This window comes from Tachysurus vachellii, chromosome 11 (genome assembly GCF_030014155.1).
Source record: "Tachysurus vachellii isolate PV-2020 chromosome 11, HZAU_Pvac_v1, whole genome shotgun sequence".
Taxonomy (NCBI): domain Eukaryota; kingdom Metazoa; phylum Chordata; class Actinopteri; order Siluriformes; family Bagridae; genus Tachysurus; species Tachysurus vachellii.
In genome coordinates, this window is record NC_083470.1 from 11,197,550 (window position 1) to 11,210,940 (window position 13,391).

The 13,391-nt window shown below is 39.0% G+C and overlaps 1 protein-coding gene across 1 annotated transcript in view; it reads left to right on the top strand.

Annotated features, from left to right (window-relative positions):
• The window catches only part of prex1 (phosphatidylinositol-3,4,5-trisphosphate-dependent Rac exchange factor 1), a 77,341-nt gene extending 66,186 nt beyond the window's left edge, over nucleotides 1-11,155 (top strand). Inside the window, exons 27-40 of the mRNA XM_060881016.1 lie at nucleotides 2,009-2,097; nucleotides 2,174-2,256; nucleotides 2,601-2,691; nucleotides 3,212-3,340; nucleotides 3,434-3,475; nucleotides 4,922-5,139; nucleotides 5,442-5,544; nucleotides 6,374-6,517; nucleotides 6,838-6,952; nucleotides 7,690-7,756; nucleotides 8,014-8,189; nucleotides 9,474-9,576; nucleotides 9,750-9,817; nucleotides 10,494-11,155. Of these exons, the coding sequence (XP_060736999.1) occupies nucleotides 2,009-2,097; nucleotides 2,174-2,256; nucleotides 2,601-2,691; nucleotides 3,212-3,340; nucleotides 3,434-3,475; nucleotides 4,922-5,139; nucleotides 5,442-5,544; nucleotides 6,374-6,517; nucleotides 6,838-6,952; nucleotides 7,690-7,756; nucleotides 8,014-8,189; nucleotides 9,474-9,576; nucleotides 9,750-9,817; nucleotides 10,494-10,536 (1,471 nt within the window). The 3' untranslated portion in view covers nucleotides 10,537-11,155. The remainder of the gene's footprint in view (nucleotides 1-2,008; nucleotides 2,098-2,173; nucleotides 2,257-2,600; nucleotides 2,692-3,211; nucleotides 3,341-3,433; nucleotides 3,476-4,921; nucleotides 5,140-5,441; nucleotides 5,545-6,373; nucleotides 6,518-6,837; nucleotides 6,953-7,689; nucleotides 7,757-8,013; nucleotides 8,190-9,473; nucleotides 9,577-9,749; nucleotides 9,818-10,493) is intronic.
• Nucleotides 11,156-13,391: the final 2,236 nt, after the last annotated feature.

The window sequence follows — 13,391 nt, forward strand, 5'->3', positions numbered from 1 at the left end:
TCCTCCATAAAATCGTCTATGTTAGCTTTTGCTGGCATTAATGTTACAACGATTTATTGGGAAAAAATGAGAGAGACATTGTGAAGAGATGTGTGTCTGTGTAAGGAAACAAAATCCATCAAAGTATTAGAACCAGGTGAGCAGAACAAAATGTTTTTATGAAGAACATGGCTGAGTGTAATTGCATACAATTACATTTTAGTCCATATAAATATTTAGACTTAACAAACACTCAACCTGCCACAGCTAGACTGCAAAATTTTACACTTTAGTACTTCATTTTTCCTGAAAGCAAACTATAAAAACTTGTTTAATAAAATTTAGTCTGATTGTAAACAGCAGACCTAAGCATGTGCGCTGTATATCAGCGGAGCCGACCTCCTCAGGTGGATTCTGCTCTCTGTACGTCTCTACTCCTCCTGTGGAACAGATGTTTTTTAAACCTGACACATTTTGCTCCAGCAAGTTCAGCTCACATTGTGCATCATGTGTGGAGATGCTCCATTACTCTGCTCAATGGTTAAAACCTCACGTCATCTTCGTTCCCCTCAGCGTCGTTGCTCCTGTGGGGTGTTTGTAATTTTGCGGATGCTGCTTTTGCTCAGGGTCTTGCTCACGCTGACCACTAACAGCATGCTGACTGCAGTAGCTCTAAATGACTGGCTGCTTACACATTATACAGCTCTGCCATTATACAGCCAGCAACCATTAAAGCCTGATACCTTCTGAGTGGGTGATCTCATACATTATAGCCCCCCTCGCATTACCGAGAAATTACATCAGCTTTTGGGGCTATCTGTGGATAAAACACTTTGCTTATTTTGTAATCTGGTTTCATGCACGAATTGAATGTGTGAGATTCAAGACTCCTACAGTGCTTATCTCATTTTTACTTTAGTACTCTAACTCTCTCTCTTTCTTTCTTTCTCGCTTTCTCACTCTTTCTTGCTCTTTTCCATCTGCTGTATGTTTCACTCCCTCGTGTGAGGGAATGCGTGTTAAGACATGGCTAAGTGTTCATTCTTGGCTAAAGTGTTTGTCCTCTGCGCCTCCAGACTAACCCGTGATTCTGTAATCTCACACAAAACTATTTATTATTAGACTCCCCACATACATTTAATGACCCTGTCGCAAATCCACTGGTTATGTGTACTCAGTTATTATGACAACCTTGTTAACACAGACCCAGAGCACGTCATGGAGCTTCCTGTTTTATGATGTACAGTGGTGGGAATAACGGATGCTGTTTTTCTGCAGAAGAGACAGAACGCTTCCTTGACATATAAAATATATTCAACTTGAAGTGTTTTTGTCTATATGTAAAACTCTTTCAATGAACATCTTTGTCCAAGTGACTGACCAGCTAAGCTCAGATTTCATTAAATAATAATAATAGTAATAATAATAATAATAAAGTAAAAATAATAATAATAACGATGATAATAATAATAATGGTTATCAATAATTTCCATTTTTGCAATATTTATATAGCATATATGCTATATTATTTATATAGCATATTGCATGAATTAAAATTAAGCTTAAAGGGCTTTGCAAAGAAGAAAGGGCAAATAAAACTTCATAATGGAGGAATAAAAAAAATATATATATATAAAAATGTAAAACAAATTTTAAAAAGTAAGAACAGAAATAACCCAGAAAGAGAAACTGATGTTTAAAATCTGTCTATATTTCTATATTTCTTATATAGTTTAGAAACATTCTGGTTTTGTGTGAGAATAAACAAATAAAGAACTGATTCTTGGTACAGACTCAAGAGTCCCGGTGTCAAGATGCCTGGTTGAAAAAGTTCAGCTTTGAGAAATCTCACTTTCATTATTTTTATTTTTCACTTTCAAGCAAACCAGCATTAAACAAAACACACATTTATAAAGATTTTGTTTTCCAAGCTAGGTTTAGCATCTGAAAAATACATATTTGAACTTGAAATATGACGATAAACGGGTACGATTGTGACGACGGTGTTTCTGTGTGTTTGCTGTTTTAGTGAGTGCAACAGTAACCGAGACTCTGTGCTGTCCTACACAAGCGTACGAAGCAACAGCTCTTATCTAGGGAGTGATGAGATGGGCTCAGGTACCTCGGAGACACCTTTTTTTATTTTAAGTTCTGGTCGAGTTTGTGTCCTAATCCTGTGTGTATCATGACGTAGGAGACGAGCTGCCATGTGACATGCAGATTCCTCTGGACAAACAGGACAAGCTGCATGGATGTCTAGAGCATCTTTTTAATCAAGTAGGTTTGCAGAATAATATATCAGAATATGTCTTCTTTATTGATCACATGCCTAATCTTCACAGAGCTCTCTTCAGCTTCTGATTTCCTTATCGCTTCTGATCTGTTCTGTTTCTCCTCTCTGTCTGCCCGTGACGCTCACTCAGTCTATCCTTCCTTCCTCTCCTTTCTTCTGCCACGTTACAGCACGCTTCCTCAGATAACCGTGTCCACCTCTTTTACCTCCCTATATTAACCTTTGATCTTTACCCCTTACCCCCGGGACAAAGACTTCTCCAGATTTGCAGCAGGCCGTACTGAAGGGAGGATTCATTGCTGTGCTGTGTGTGTTTTTCCTCGTTCAGGTCGACTCTATCAACAGCCTCCTGAAAGGGCCGGTCATGAGCAAAGCATGCGAGGAAACCAAGCATTTCCACCCTGACCACACTCAGCCAGGTACGTCCCAGTGTGGGGCAAACACTGGTGTGTGTGCTATATTTGGAAAAGTGTTTAGGGTGTGTGTATTTGTGGTCAGTCATTACCACGTTCCGAATTCTAGCAAGACAACACATCTTTGCTCTGTCTCATTTTATAGACTGTGTGCTTGTTTTGGGATTGTTTGTCTGAGTGTGAACACACACACACACACACACACACACACACACATCTGTGTATTTGCAGTGTTAGAGAGGAGTCATAATTGAAAACATCTTTACAATAGAAGCCTATGAGGACATTAAATGCTTTTGTCTTGACTCAAATAAGACACTCATGTGTGTCTGCACACATGGGTTTCTGCCAGGAATCGCAGACGAGAGCCTCTTCCTTCTGACACACACACACACACACACACACACACACACACACACACACACACACACACACACACACACACACACACACACACAAACACACACTCTTTCATTTGAGCTTGAATAGTGCTCATTATGACTGTGTCACACCTATGTGGGGGCAGAATTCCGCCACGCAGACGACTGGACAGCACGGTGCAGATACATCCTGCACAAAAACATCCAGGAGGACCCTTGGAACCTACCCAGCTCCATCAAAAACCTAGTGGACAGTCTGCATCGCTTCGTAGAGGGTGTGTTCAGAGCATCTAGTAGTTTGTTTTGTAGTGTTTCTAAATCATTTCTTTGCACAGATTTTGATTGATTCCTTTTTTTATGTGTTTTAGATGGCAGGAATCAGCTTTTGTTGGCTTTGCTGAAGTGCACAGGTAAGGGGTTAATAATCTGTAAAGTTGATTTAAAAATTATTGCCACCTTTTTACCTACATGTTCCATTCACGTTCTCCAATTACCGAAGGTTTTTTATTTCTCTAATAAAATCATTCTCCAAATGACTTAAATTCTCTAAATTATAGACAGACGTTTTATGTTTGTTTTTTTTAATAAGAAAATATAAATTGTGCCAATGATATTGAAAGCAGTGTTTCCCCTTTCCCTTAAAAGCTTTCAAAACAACATTGAATAAGCTACAGTATACAATACACTGCATATTCATTTAAAAATAAAGCACCTTTGTTCAGTTTTTATGAAGGGTGCCAATACTTCCGGATTTGCCTGTAGATTAATATACTATTATGTAGGAATATAGGTATACTTTCACTTCCTGTACTTTTTCAGCAATAGGGTGTGTGATGTAACGTTAGTGCCCTGTATTAGGTCTGTGTATAAAACCTCTGTAGTCTCTGTTACATAATGGTTAAATGATTTTCCAGCAACACTCAGGGTGTGTGCTGAGATATTTGATTGTTTTATTGGCATTCCATAGCCATTCCTAAGTGTTTGTGTTTGTGTGTGTGTGTGTGTGTGTGTGTGTGTGTGTGTGTGTGTGTGTGATTGGGGGGGGTCCTGTGTGAGCGGCTGAGTGAAAGTTCAGAAGGTTGAAAGCGAGAAGAGATCTAGAGTGAGAGAAGAATTGAAAGTGTAGAGAGCGAGACAGAAAGAGACAGAGAGAGAGAGAGAGAGAGAGAGAGAGAGAGAGATGTCTCTTGGGCTCTGTGGTGGGAGGCATATGGAAGCTGTTGAGAGAGTGTGAGGGAATCTGATCTTGCGACTGCTCCTTATTGCTATCCACAAACAGGCTCTTGCCAGGACCTGCTCCTGCTCTTACCCCATACTGACTATGTACTGCACCACTGTGTGTGTGTGTGTGTGTGTGAATGTGGATTGTGTCTTCCGCTTTGAGAGTGTTTGGCACGTTTTCAGCATAACGCTATCATGTCTGCCAAGGACTCTGAATTAATACTCCACTTGCTCAGAGCAGCTTCCAGAAGAACAAAGTTAATACACAACCAAAACAATATTGTATAATCAATGCGCTCAATGTTTATATGTCGAATGACACAAAAGCCAGGTCTTGAAATCCTTCATATGATATCATTGTCTAACGTTTTAGACAGCTGATTCTTTGCAGGAGCCAAAGGAGTAAATAGTGAGATACTCTCTCTCCGTCAGCTATTCTAATCCGTCTTGTTGCTATCTTTTGCTCTGTCTTTTCTGAGGCCTCCATCACAGCCAGCTGTTACAAGTCGTCTCTCTCTCTCTCTCTCTCTCTCTCTCTCTCTCTCCCTCTCTCTCTCTCTCTCTCTCTCTCTCTCTCACACTCTCTCTCACTCTCTCTCTCTCTCTCTCTCTCTCTCTCTCTCTCTCTCTCTCAGACACAGAGCTGCAGTTGCGCCGGGATGCGATTTTCTGCCAGGCCCTTGTGGGTGCACTGTGCACACTTGCCGAACAAGTGTTCTGGGCGCTCAACCTTCGCTTCAACAACAACGCTGAATATGAGGACGACTGCAAAGAGGTCAGCCACAAATGGCTGGAGCAGATCTCAGCAATCGGAGTGCTCTTCAACTTCCAGTCCACTCTCTCGCCACATGTGGTGAGCCACACCACCCAGTTCCACACCATGGTTCCACAACTCCATGACTAAAATCTTTCCCTGTACTGGAAATCCAGGACACCTCATTTAACATATCGACAAACAAATGCATTTAATTTAATTTATTTTGCAAACAAGAACATTGTGCAAGACAAACAAGCTTTTTAAAAAAACAAATAAGAAGGGCTTTTGACACCCAGACAGATATCATTAAGGAAATCCATACAGACTCAGAATAGATTTATGTACATTGTTGCTTAAAGTATTTAGTTTGCTCCGGTTTGTTTCTTTCCGTGCGACAGAGAGAAGAGCGCACCATGCTGGAAGACACAAAAGCGGCTCTGCAGGATCTCGATAAAGTCACCGTGCTCTTCCGACCACTGGAGAATGAATGCCTTGTTGCAAGTGAGCTTCTTTTAATACCATCTAACACTATCCATCTAACTGTTTTTCTGCATGTTTCTTCTTCTTTACATTTAAACCATACCCGGTGCCAGTACAGAGCATTTTAAAATCCAGTCGTGTATATTTCTAAAGTGTGGTGAGACTTTACTAAAGTATCTTAAGGTTACTTAAGGTTACCTCTGAACTGTCGAAGGCTTCTTTGATGATAACGTACAGTAATAGCACACTATAACTTTCAGCTCTGTAGACCCAGATAACAATCCCATCTAAAAAAAAATGCAAAGTTCTTTTGAAGTGACGGTGTACAATTCTGCTATTTCTAAATAGTTAGAATGATGTGTTTCTCTGTAGAGAACAGCTGCAGGAGTCCACAGTAGTGTTACATCTCCAAATCCCTTCCTTTTAAAAATGCCTCTCCTTTAAACACACACACACACACACCCTCCAGATGTCCCTTTCAGGAATGTCAACATGGTTAGCAGAGATTGAGATAGTGCTGTCCCTTTATCTCAAAGCCTCTGTTTTGGTTGGAGGACACAAAAAGGATTTTGTAATCGAGTTAGCGTTTCCTGCTAAGGTGCTGAATTTCGCTCCTTTGTGTTCCCTTTGCTTTGGAATTTTAATACAGGAGGTTGTTTTTATCTACACACATCATTTTTCTCTGTATACTAACTACCAGATAATGACTTCTTAAATTTAAAAAAAAAAAAAAGGGGGGGGGGGGGATAAACTTGCTTGGAAATACACTTGAAGTAGTCAGAAATACAAAACTAATTCTTCTTTTTTTGTCTTCATTTCTCCTTCTTCTATTCATCACGTCTGTCCTCAGACATGCCGGTGCATTATCAAGTCGAAGGCAGTCGGCAGGCAATCCGTGTCACGCTTTACCTGGACAGCTGTCATTTCAGTGAGCTTCCCACGCGTCTGCAGAATGGAGGCAGCCTCAAGCTGCACTCAGCTCTTTTCACCAGAGGTGTGTACGTAATTGAGTGCAGTTTAAAATAGTGCTTCATCGTTCAGCTTGAATTGGGAGTTTTCTCTGTGAAAGAGGTTTATTTACACCTTCTAACCTGCCTAATTTCTGTCAGACTCTTCAATTTTGAGAACATGTGAATTGCTGCCAACCACAAGCTGCTCGTTCTGGGAAAACATTCTGTTCACTTTATAAATCTTGGTTTCCATCTAGTGGCATACTGCTGCTCTCTACCACCTCCCCATATACACTGTTCACAGCTTCACAGAGGTGAAACAGAGCTAAAAGTGAGATATGTGTGTGTGTTGTCTTCTTCTTAGCATTGGAACGACCAGAAGGAGTAGCAGCTCAGGACTTTGTGGCCATGGAGGAGTTTCAGCAGCGGATCAACGCTGTGTCACTGGAAAAAGTCAAATTCTATTACCGGAGACTCAGGTAGCGTTAGACACACTCTGTTTCCTTGTGACACTGTTGTGCTATGGATGTTTAAACTGCTTTTCACACTGGGCACGTTTGCTGTGGTCTTAAATTGTTCTGATTGTCCCCAGCAGCCCTACAGCATCGGTCTGGTTTCAGACTTGCTTGATTCGATCGAACCCTTGTGCATTTGCGTACACTTTTCCATCACAAACGCTCATAAAAAACACTACATGACTTTTCATGCTAGTTTGGTGTTATTATATTCAATAAGACTCTGCACATCTTCTGTATACCAAAACATACCAGTCATTGTACTTGTGTGTTGTGGAAACTAATGATGTAATCATCAGCTAAAACACATGCACAGGTTACTTTACTTCCTGAACAAGTGCAGACCTGAGTATGAGTGTTTCATTCACATTCACATGGGACAGTCTGAGGGTCGGTAACACTGCAAACTGTGCTCTGATTCAGACAAAACAACCAGTGTGAAAGCTCCCTAAGTGATATTGTTATTATTACCATTTCTACTTTCCTCTGTTTTTACTAGCAAGATGGTGGAATCACCAACAACTGCCGTCAAAGTTATTTGATTTGTTCTTGGCTTACAGTTGCTTGGCTGATCACTTCAAATGAATTGGTGTAAATTATTTCAGTAATGCTGTGATTCTTATAGAAAGTTGTTGATGTATTTCATGTATTTAAATAAACGCTATACCAACACTCTGATAACCCTTTAAACCTTTTTGCAGGGCTTTCTATTTAGAGAAATCCAATTTATCCTCCGAATCAAATTCAACCGCTATGAAAATAGATCATGTAAGTAAACCCCACAGGAATGTTTGATCACTTCTCTGGTGTGTGTCTGTTTTGTTTGAGTTGACAACAATTCTTTATTGATGCACTGTTTGCTTCTTGTCTGGAGTGTCCTTGAGCTCCAATTCAGAATTTACACCTTTATGGCTTTGTCAAGGCTGAAAATCTGAAATGAATGGCTAGAGCATCCCCATGTGGCCACCTCAGGCAAAATCAGCTAGACTCATTTTTCTTTTTCTGTTTTCCCTTCCGGGTTGCAGCTGCTCCGTCCTCTCAACACTCTGGATGACCTGTGCAGGCTCATGCAGACCTACATGAACGTGAAGCCGAGTGCGGTGGGCCACCCGTCTGGAGTCAGCGTACTGCTGGTATCCTCGGAGCTGTGCAACCGCCTGGGGGCCTGCCACATCAGCATGTGTGCAACTGGCATTCAGAGGTAACGGCCACTTAATACTGAAGGGTTTAATGCTAAAGTAAATCTGGTTGGTTTCATATCACATCCTCTTGCAACAAAGCAGATAAACACAAATAATAAAGACTCTTTTTTTTTTTTGCTCATCCCAGGACTCTTATTCGCAATATACTCATTCTTTCAACTGTCCTAGCACTGTTTGCTTTTATTTTTCTGCGGTGTTATACTGCTATGCTGTCACCAAGAGAAGGATCCATTTTGAATTGGTTTCATCTCAAGGTCTCGTTTTTTTTTTTTTGACACTTTTTCATTAGGAATCGAAATATAAAGCAACAATGTTGTTTCAGTACGAGTAAAATGTAATAAAACATAGAACATCAGTCGTAAATGCATCCTGAGTGCTTTTGTGAAAGCCATATCCCGATATGATCCTTATACACAAAATCCATGACACAACTAGTGTAGGAGGATTTCATTTCTGAGAGTAAATCATGATGCCTGGGTGTTATTTTGTCCCTCGTTTGTTCTGCTGAATTGTGGGAAGTTGGTGTTTGTAGCAGTTTCTACACTGCATCTGGTTGGCATCTGATATCGCATGATGTCATGAAATTGAATATGGTATGATGTCATGAATTACTGGCTATAACACAAGCTGATGCATTACACAACCGGGCTAAATGGGTTTTATGTATGTACAGTATTTTTTGCACTGCATCTGATTCACATTATGACAACATCATAGCATCATAACATTGTGTCAGAACATTTAATAAGATATGATCTGTTTTCCGGCACATTGCTTTGAGGAGGACTGATGTTTGAGCTGATTTGATTGGTTTCAAATCCAGTTCATATTTCTGGACCTGCAACTAAACTTGTCCTTAGAATTTCATTTGTGTTGCTTCACAGAAATATATGAAAAGAACATTATGGGTATTATAAACACCAGAAATAGAGGTGGTTTATTGTCCTTCTCTCTCTCTCTGTCTCTCTCTCTTTCTCTCTCTCTTTTTCCAATTAAATCAAGATGACTGGATCTACACTTTAAATTGCAGAATATGCCTTATAGCGAGTAAAAGCTTTACAGATTATGTCAATATATGTTCAACTTAGAATTCAAAAGGAGTTTGCAGATTCGTAGTTTGATGTACAGATTTAAGATCTTGATCAGATTTGCACGTTTTTTTTTTGGACAAGTGAGCAGAATCCTTGCTAGAATAGGAAATATGAGTTAATGTGCTGTAAGGGTTTCCAAATCCTCAGCTGTGTTCCTCAGAATGCCTTTAATCTGGAGCATGTGTCGTGCAGGTGCACCCTGACCGTCTCCCTGGAGCAGGCCATGAACCTGGCCAGGAACCACGGCCTCATGCCTCGCTGCTTCATGCAAACTATGGACATTTTACGCAAACAGGTACGACACTACACTAAATACTATATACACCATTATATATTCCTTATTACACTTCACTACACTCCTTTATACTGTACCGCACAATGCAGGTGATACAGGTAGAGATCAGTTGTTCGCATGTTCATCGTTCGCATGAGATCAGGTTCACATGTTCATCCGTGTTTAATCCACAGGGCACCAGAGTCGATATCTCTGCCAAAAACCTCAAAGTCATGGACCAGATGCCTGCCTTCGCACCAAGGTATCAGATATTCCACTTGTAGCTACATATCACTCTTTTTTTTCCTGAATACTCTTTGCAGAGGTTTTATTTGACCCTGGGTTTGGTCATACAGGAGATACCTGAAAGCTAGGCTTTTCTGCTTTCTCAGCTTAAAGCAGCACTCAGACGATCATCAGTAAATATCTGCAGAATGAAAAAAAAACATCAGAATAAATCACCCTTCAGATGATGGAAGTTTTGCTTGTGAATTTGTAAACCTTGATCTTATGAGACAGTAGAAAACAAAAAAGAAAAAGAAAAAACTTTTCTGAATTATTCAATGTATTGTTTTTTCCCCTAGGATTTTACAAACACAAAATTAAGCAACATTAACAATATTAGAGAAGTATTTACTACAGATTTGGGCCACAACACATACATTCAGCCAAGGCTCAACAATCCTAGAGGCACTGAATAGCAAGATACAGCTGCTTGATATAATTCCTAATATTTTTGCTCTTTGCATTTAAAAATAAGTATAAAAACATAAGCATTGAGCTGTCTTTCCCACCTAAGTACACTAGTTTAATAGTGATCAAATTCTGTTTTACTCCCTCTGTTTGTCAGGATTGTTTTGTTTACCGTGTAGGCAGCTTTGCTTTTTTCCTGAAAATTAGAAGAATAAAGCTGAAGTCATTTATTTTGCTTGTTCCAGACTCTTCAAGCTGTGTCTCCCTCCTTCTGATGGCGATCTCTGAGTTTCACGCCACAGCCTCTTGACCGTTCACTTGAAATATAAAGCGAAAGACTTGTGACTCTGGGACAGTGAGACTTGTTAAAGAGGTCACTTTGCCTTCGGCAGACGTTTCCGTTGGACCAAACATCGGCTCAGAGAGGATTTCCACAGGATGCTGACGGTCTCAACAGCCTGCATGGGAATAGACTAGCCACAGTGCTGCCGTTGGCTAGGAGCGACTCCTCACACAGACGACTTCTCTTAACCTACTTGTTTCTTGCCACTGATTGGTGCCGTTCCTAAGACTACGGATCCTTTTTTTTTTAACCGAGTTACTAAACAACCTGTAACTAGACTGTGTTCCTCAATTTGCCTTGGACTGCAGCGTTGGTGAGCTCTCCGGTTCCGTCTCTAGCTGGCGAGGCTAACGCTTCTTCCACTGCTCAGACACGTGGTGATTATGTGCAATTACTGTAGCTTAGCATGTGCAATCCTGCACTGTTCCTTTCCAAGAGTATTCTTCAAAAGAAGTGTTTTTATTCTCTTCACTTCAGGTCTTAAAAATTATTAAAAGCATTCCTCTGACAGTATTACAGTATATGGACCAAGCTGACACTGTTTAAGCTCTTTTAGTTTATATATATATATATATATATATATATATATATATATATATATATAAGCTATATATATATATATATATATATATATATATATATATATATATATATAAAGCTATATATATATATAATATATATATATATATATATATATATATATATATATATATATATATATATATATATATATATATAGCTTTATTTTATTTGATGTTACAGTTTGTGTCAGAGTTTCGTAACCTATCCAGGACGGAAGACCCTTTTACTTAAAAGCTCAATAAAGTTACTCAGTTAATCAATTGACATCTATGGATACTAAACGCTCAAGATTTTTACTAATCAGATCAGATAAAGCGAAGACGTTTCTTTGTTTTTGTGTCTGGTTTTGGCACTTTTTTAATCTCTGGGTGTTGCAGTATAGAACTATTCTAGAGCGTAGCATGAGTGTTTTGAGAAGCACAATAAAAAATGTTCAAATTATTCAGCAGTGTTTGCTAAAGTACTGTACAAAGCAAAGGGATCATTGAAGGATGCTAAGATAGAGTGAAATTTATTTTATTCAATTTCCTGTGCGCGCGTGTGGGGAGGTGTGTGTGTGAATGTGTGTAAACATAAATAAATAGACAGGCCTTTTTAGGAATGGTCATGCTATAATTTAAATTTAATTATTAATGTCAAAACAAACCAGTATGGAACTGTACATCTTTCATTTTGTGTACATGCTATATATGTGAATAGGAGTACCTTGTTGTGTATTTCCACTTACCTTTGTTTGCAGTATTTAAATGGCTAACCACGTGTCCATGTGGTCAGTAGAGATTCACTCACAATTTGAAAAATGCACCATAGCCGTGCTTCTTGACTGAAATAAAAAATGTATCTACCATTAATCTACCATTTTGGTTCCTCAAAGCAAGCTCAATAGTTATTTATTGATGAGACCGATAAACCGAGCATATGTTATGTTATAAAAATACTCACAGAACAGAATAGGTTTTAATAACATTTTCTTTTATGGAAAGCCACGCTCCTCTATGACATTAACATACTAGAGATATGTCTTTTATTGTCACATCACCGACAAAACACTGTGACAAAGGTGTGCAATGTTATGCAATGCTGAGTTTCTGACGTTCACTGTGCCTTGTGGATAGGGAAAACAAATGGATGTCCATTTTTAACATCCTCTGATGTGTATATGTGCAGAAGATCTTCAGTTGGAGCTGGAAGTGGCTGTGTGGAGTTTAGCACGGAGGCAGATGATTGTTATTTTAGACTGAGCTTGCTTTGAAGAAACCAGATTCGCATGCTGTAACTTTCATTATTTGAGTATAAGAGTTTGGAATTAGCTTATAAATTGAATCATGTAAGCGCAGGGAAAACATGATAACGTTCCTGTTGTCTTAGTCCTAAGCCTTGGAATGGAAATCTTATGGTCAGTAAAAATTGCCTTGTATAGAATGAGCTTAAGTATTTAATGGTGATGCTTTTTAACTTGTAATATCTGTGGATGTTTGAATGTACTGATAAGAGTTTTTTTAATGAGTGTGATAATCATGTCGGTCTATAATATCAGCTCATTAACAGTCTATGAAAATCAGACAGGTTTGAGTTAATACTGTATGTTGTCACACTGCCGGCTGATGTGTGCGATCACCTCCACCTACAGAAATACTGTCAACAGGCATGGATCAAATGTTTTTACATCAACCCAATGTTCTGTCAAATCAGTATGGAAATTAAACTCTTGTGCTTAATAATCTGTATTGTATAACGAAGCTTCATGCTGTTACATAGTAAGATATTTTGCCTTGTTAATTGAAATGGTTCAATTAGTTGCTAGTTACTCAAATTTTTTACCTATTATCAAGCAAACAAAAAAAAAAAGGTTCAAATATGTCATAACGGTATTCATTTTGTCAAGAGAATGTTTTATTCATTGAGTTTACACAGAACTCAAGTGTCCAGTTTTGTCCTCAAATGGTTAGTGCGCTTGCAGGTTTTAATTCCAACCAAGCAGGAGCTCACTGATACAACCCTGTATCTGTTTGAGGATCAAACTGAACGTGGAATCGGGGCTGTGAGAGGAACTCACAAGCTGATCTTTTCTTTAACTCTTTTATTTATTATAGCGAATATTACACAAACTATGAAATGATATTGTGTACTACTATTTTGAAAATTTAAAGGGTTTTACAATTAAACAAGACACATTAAAAACCACATTTCTTCATCCATCAATCCATCCATCTAACTA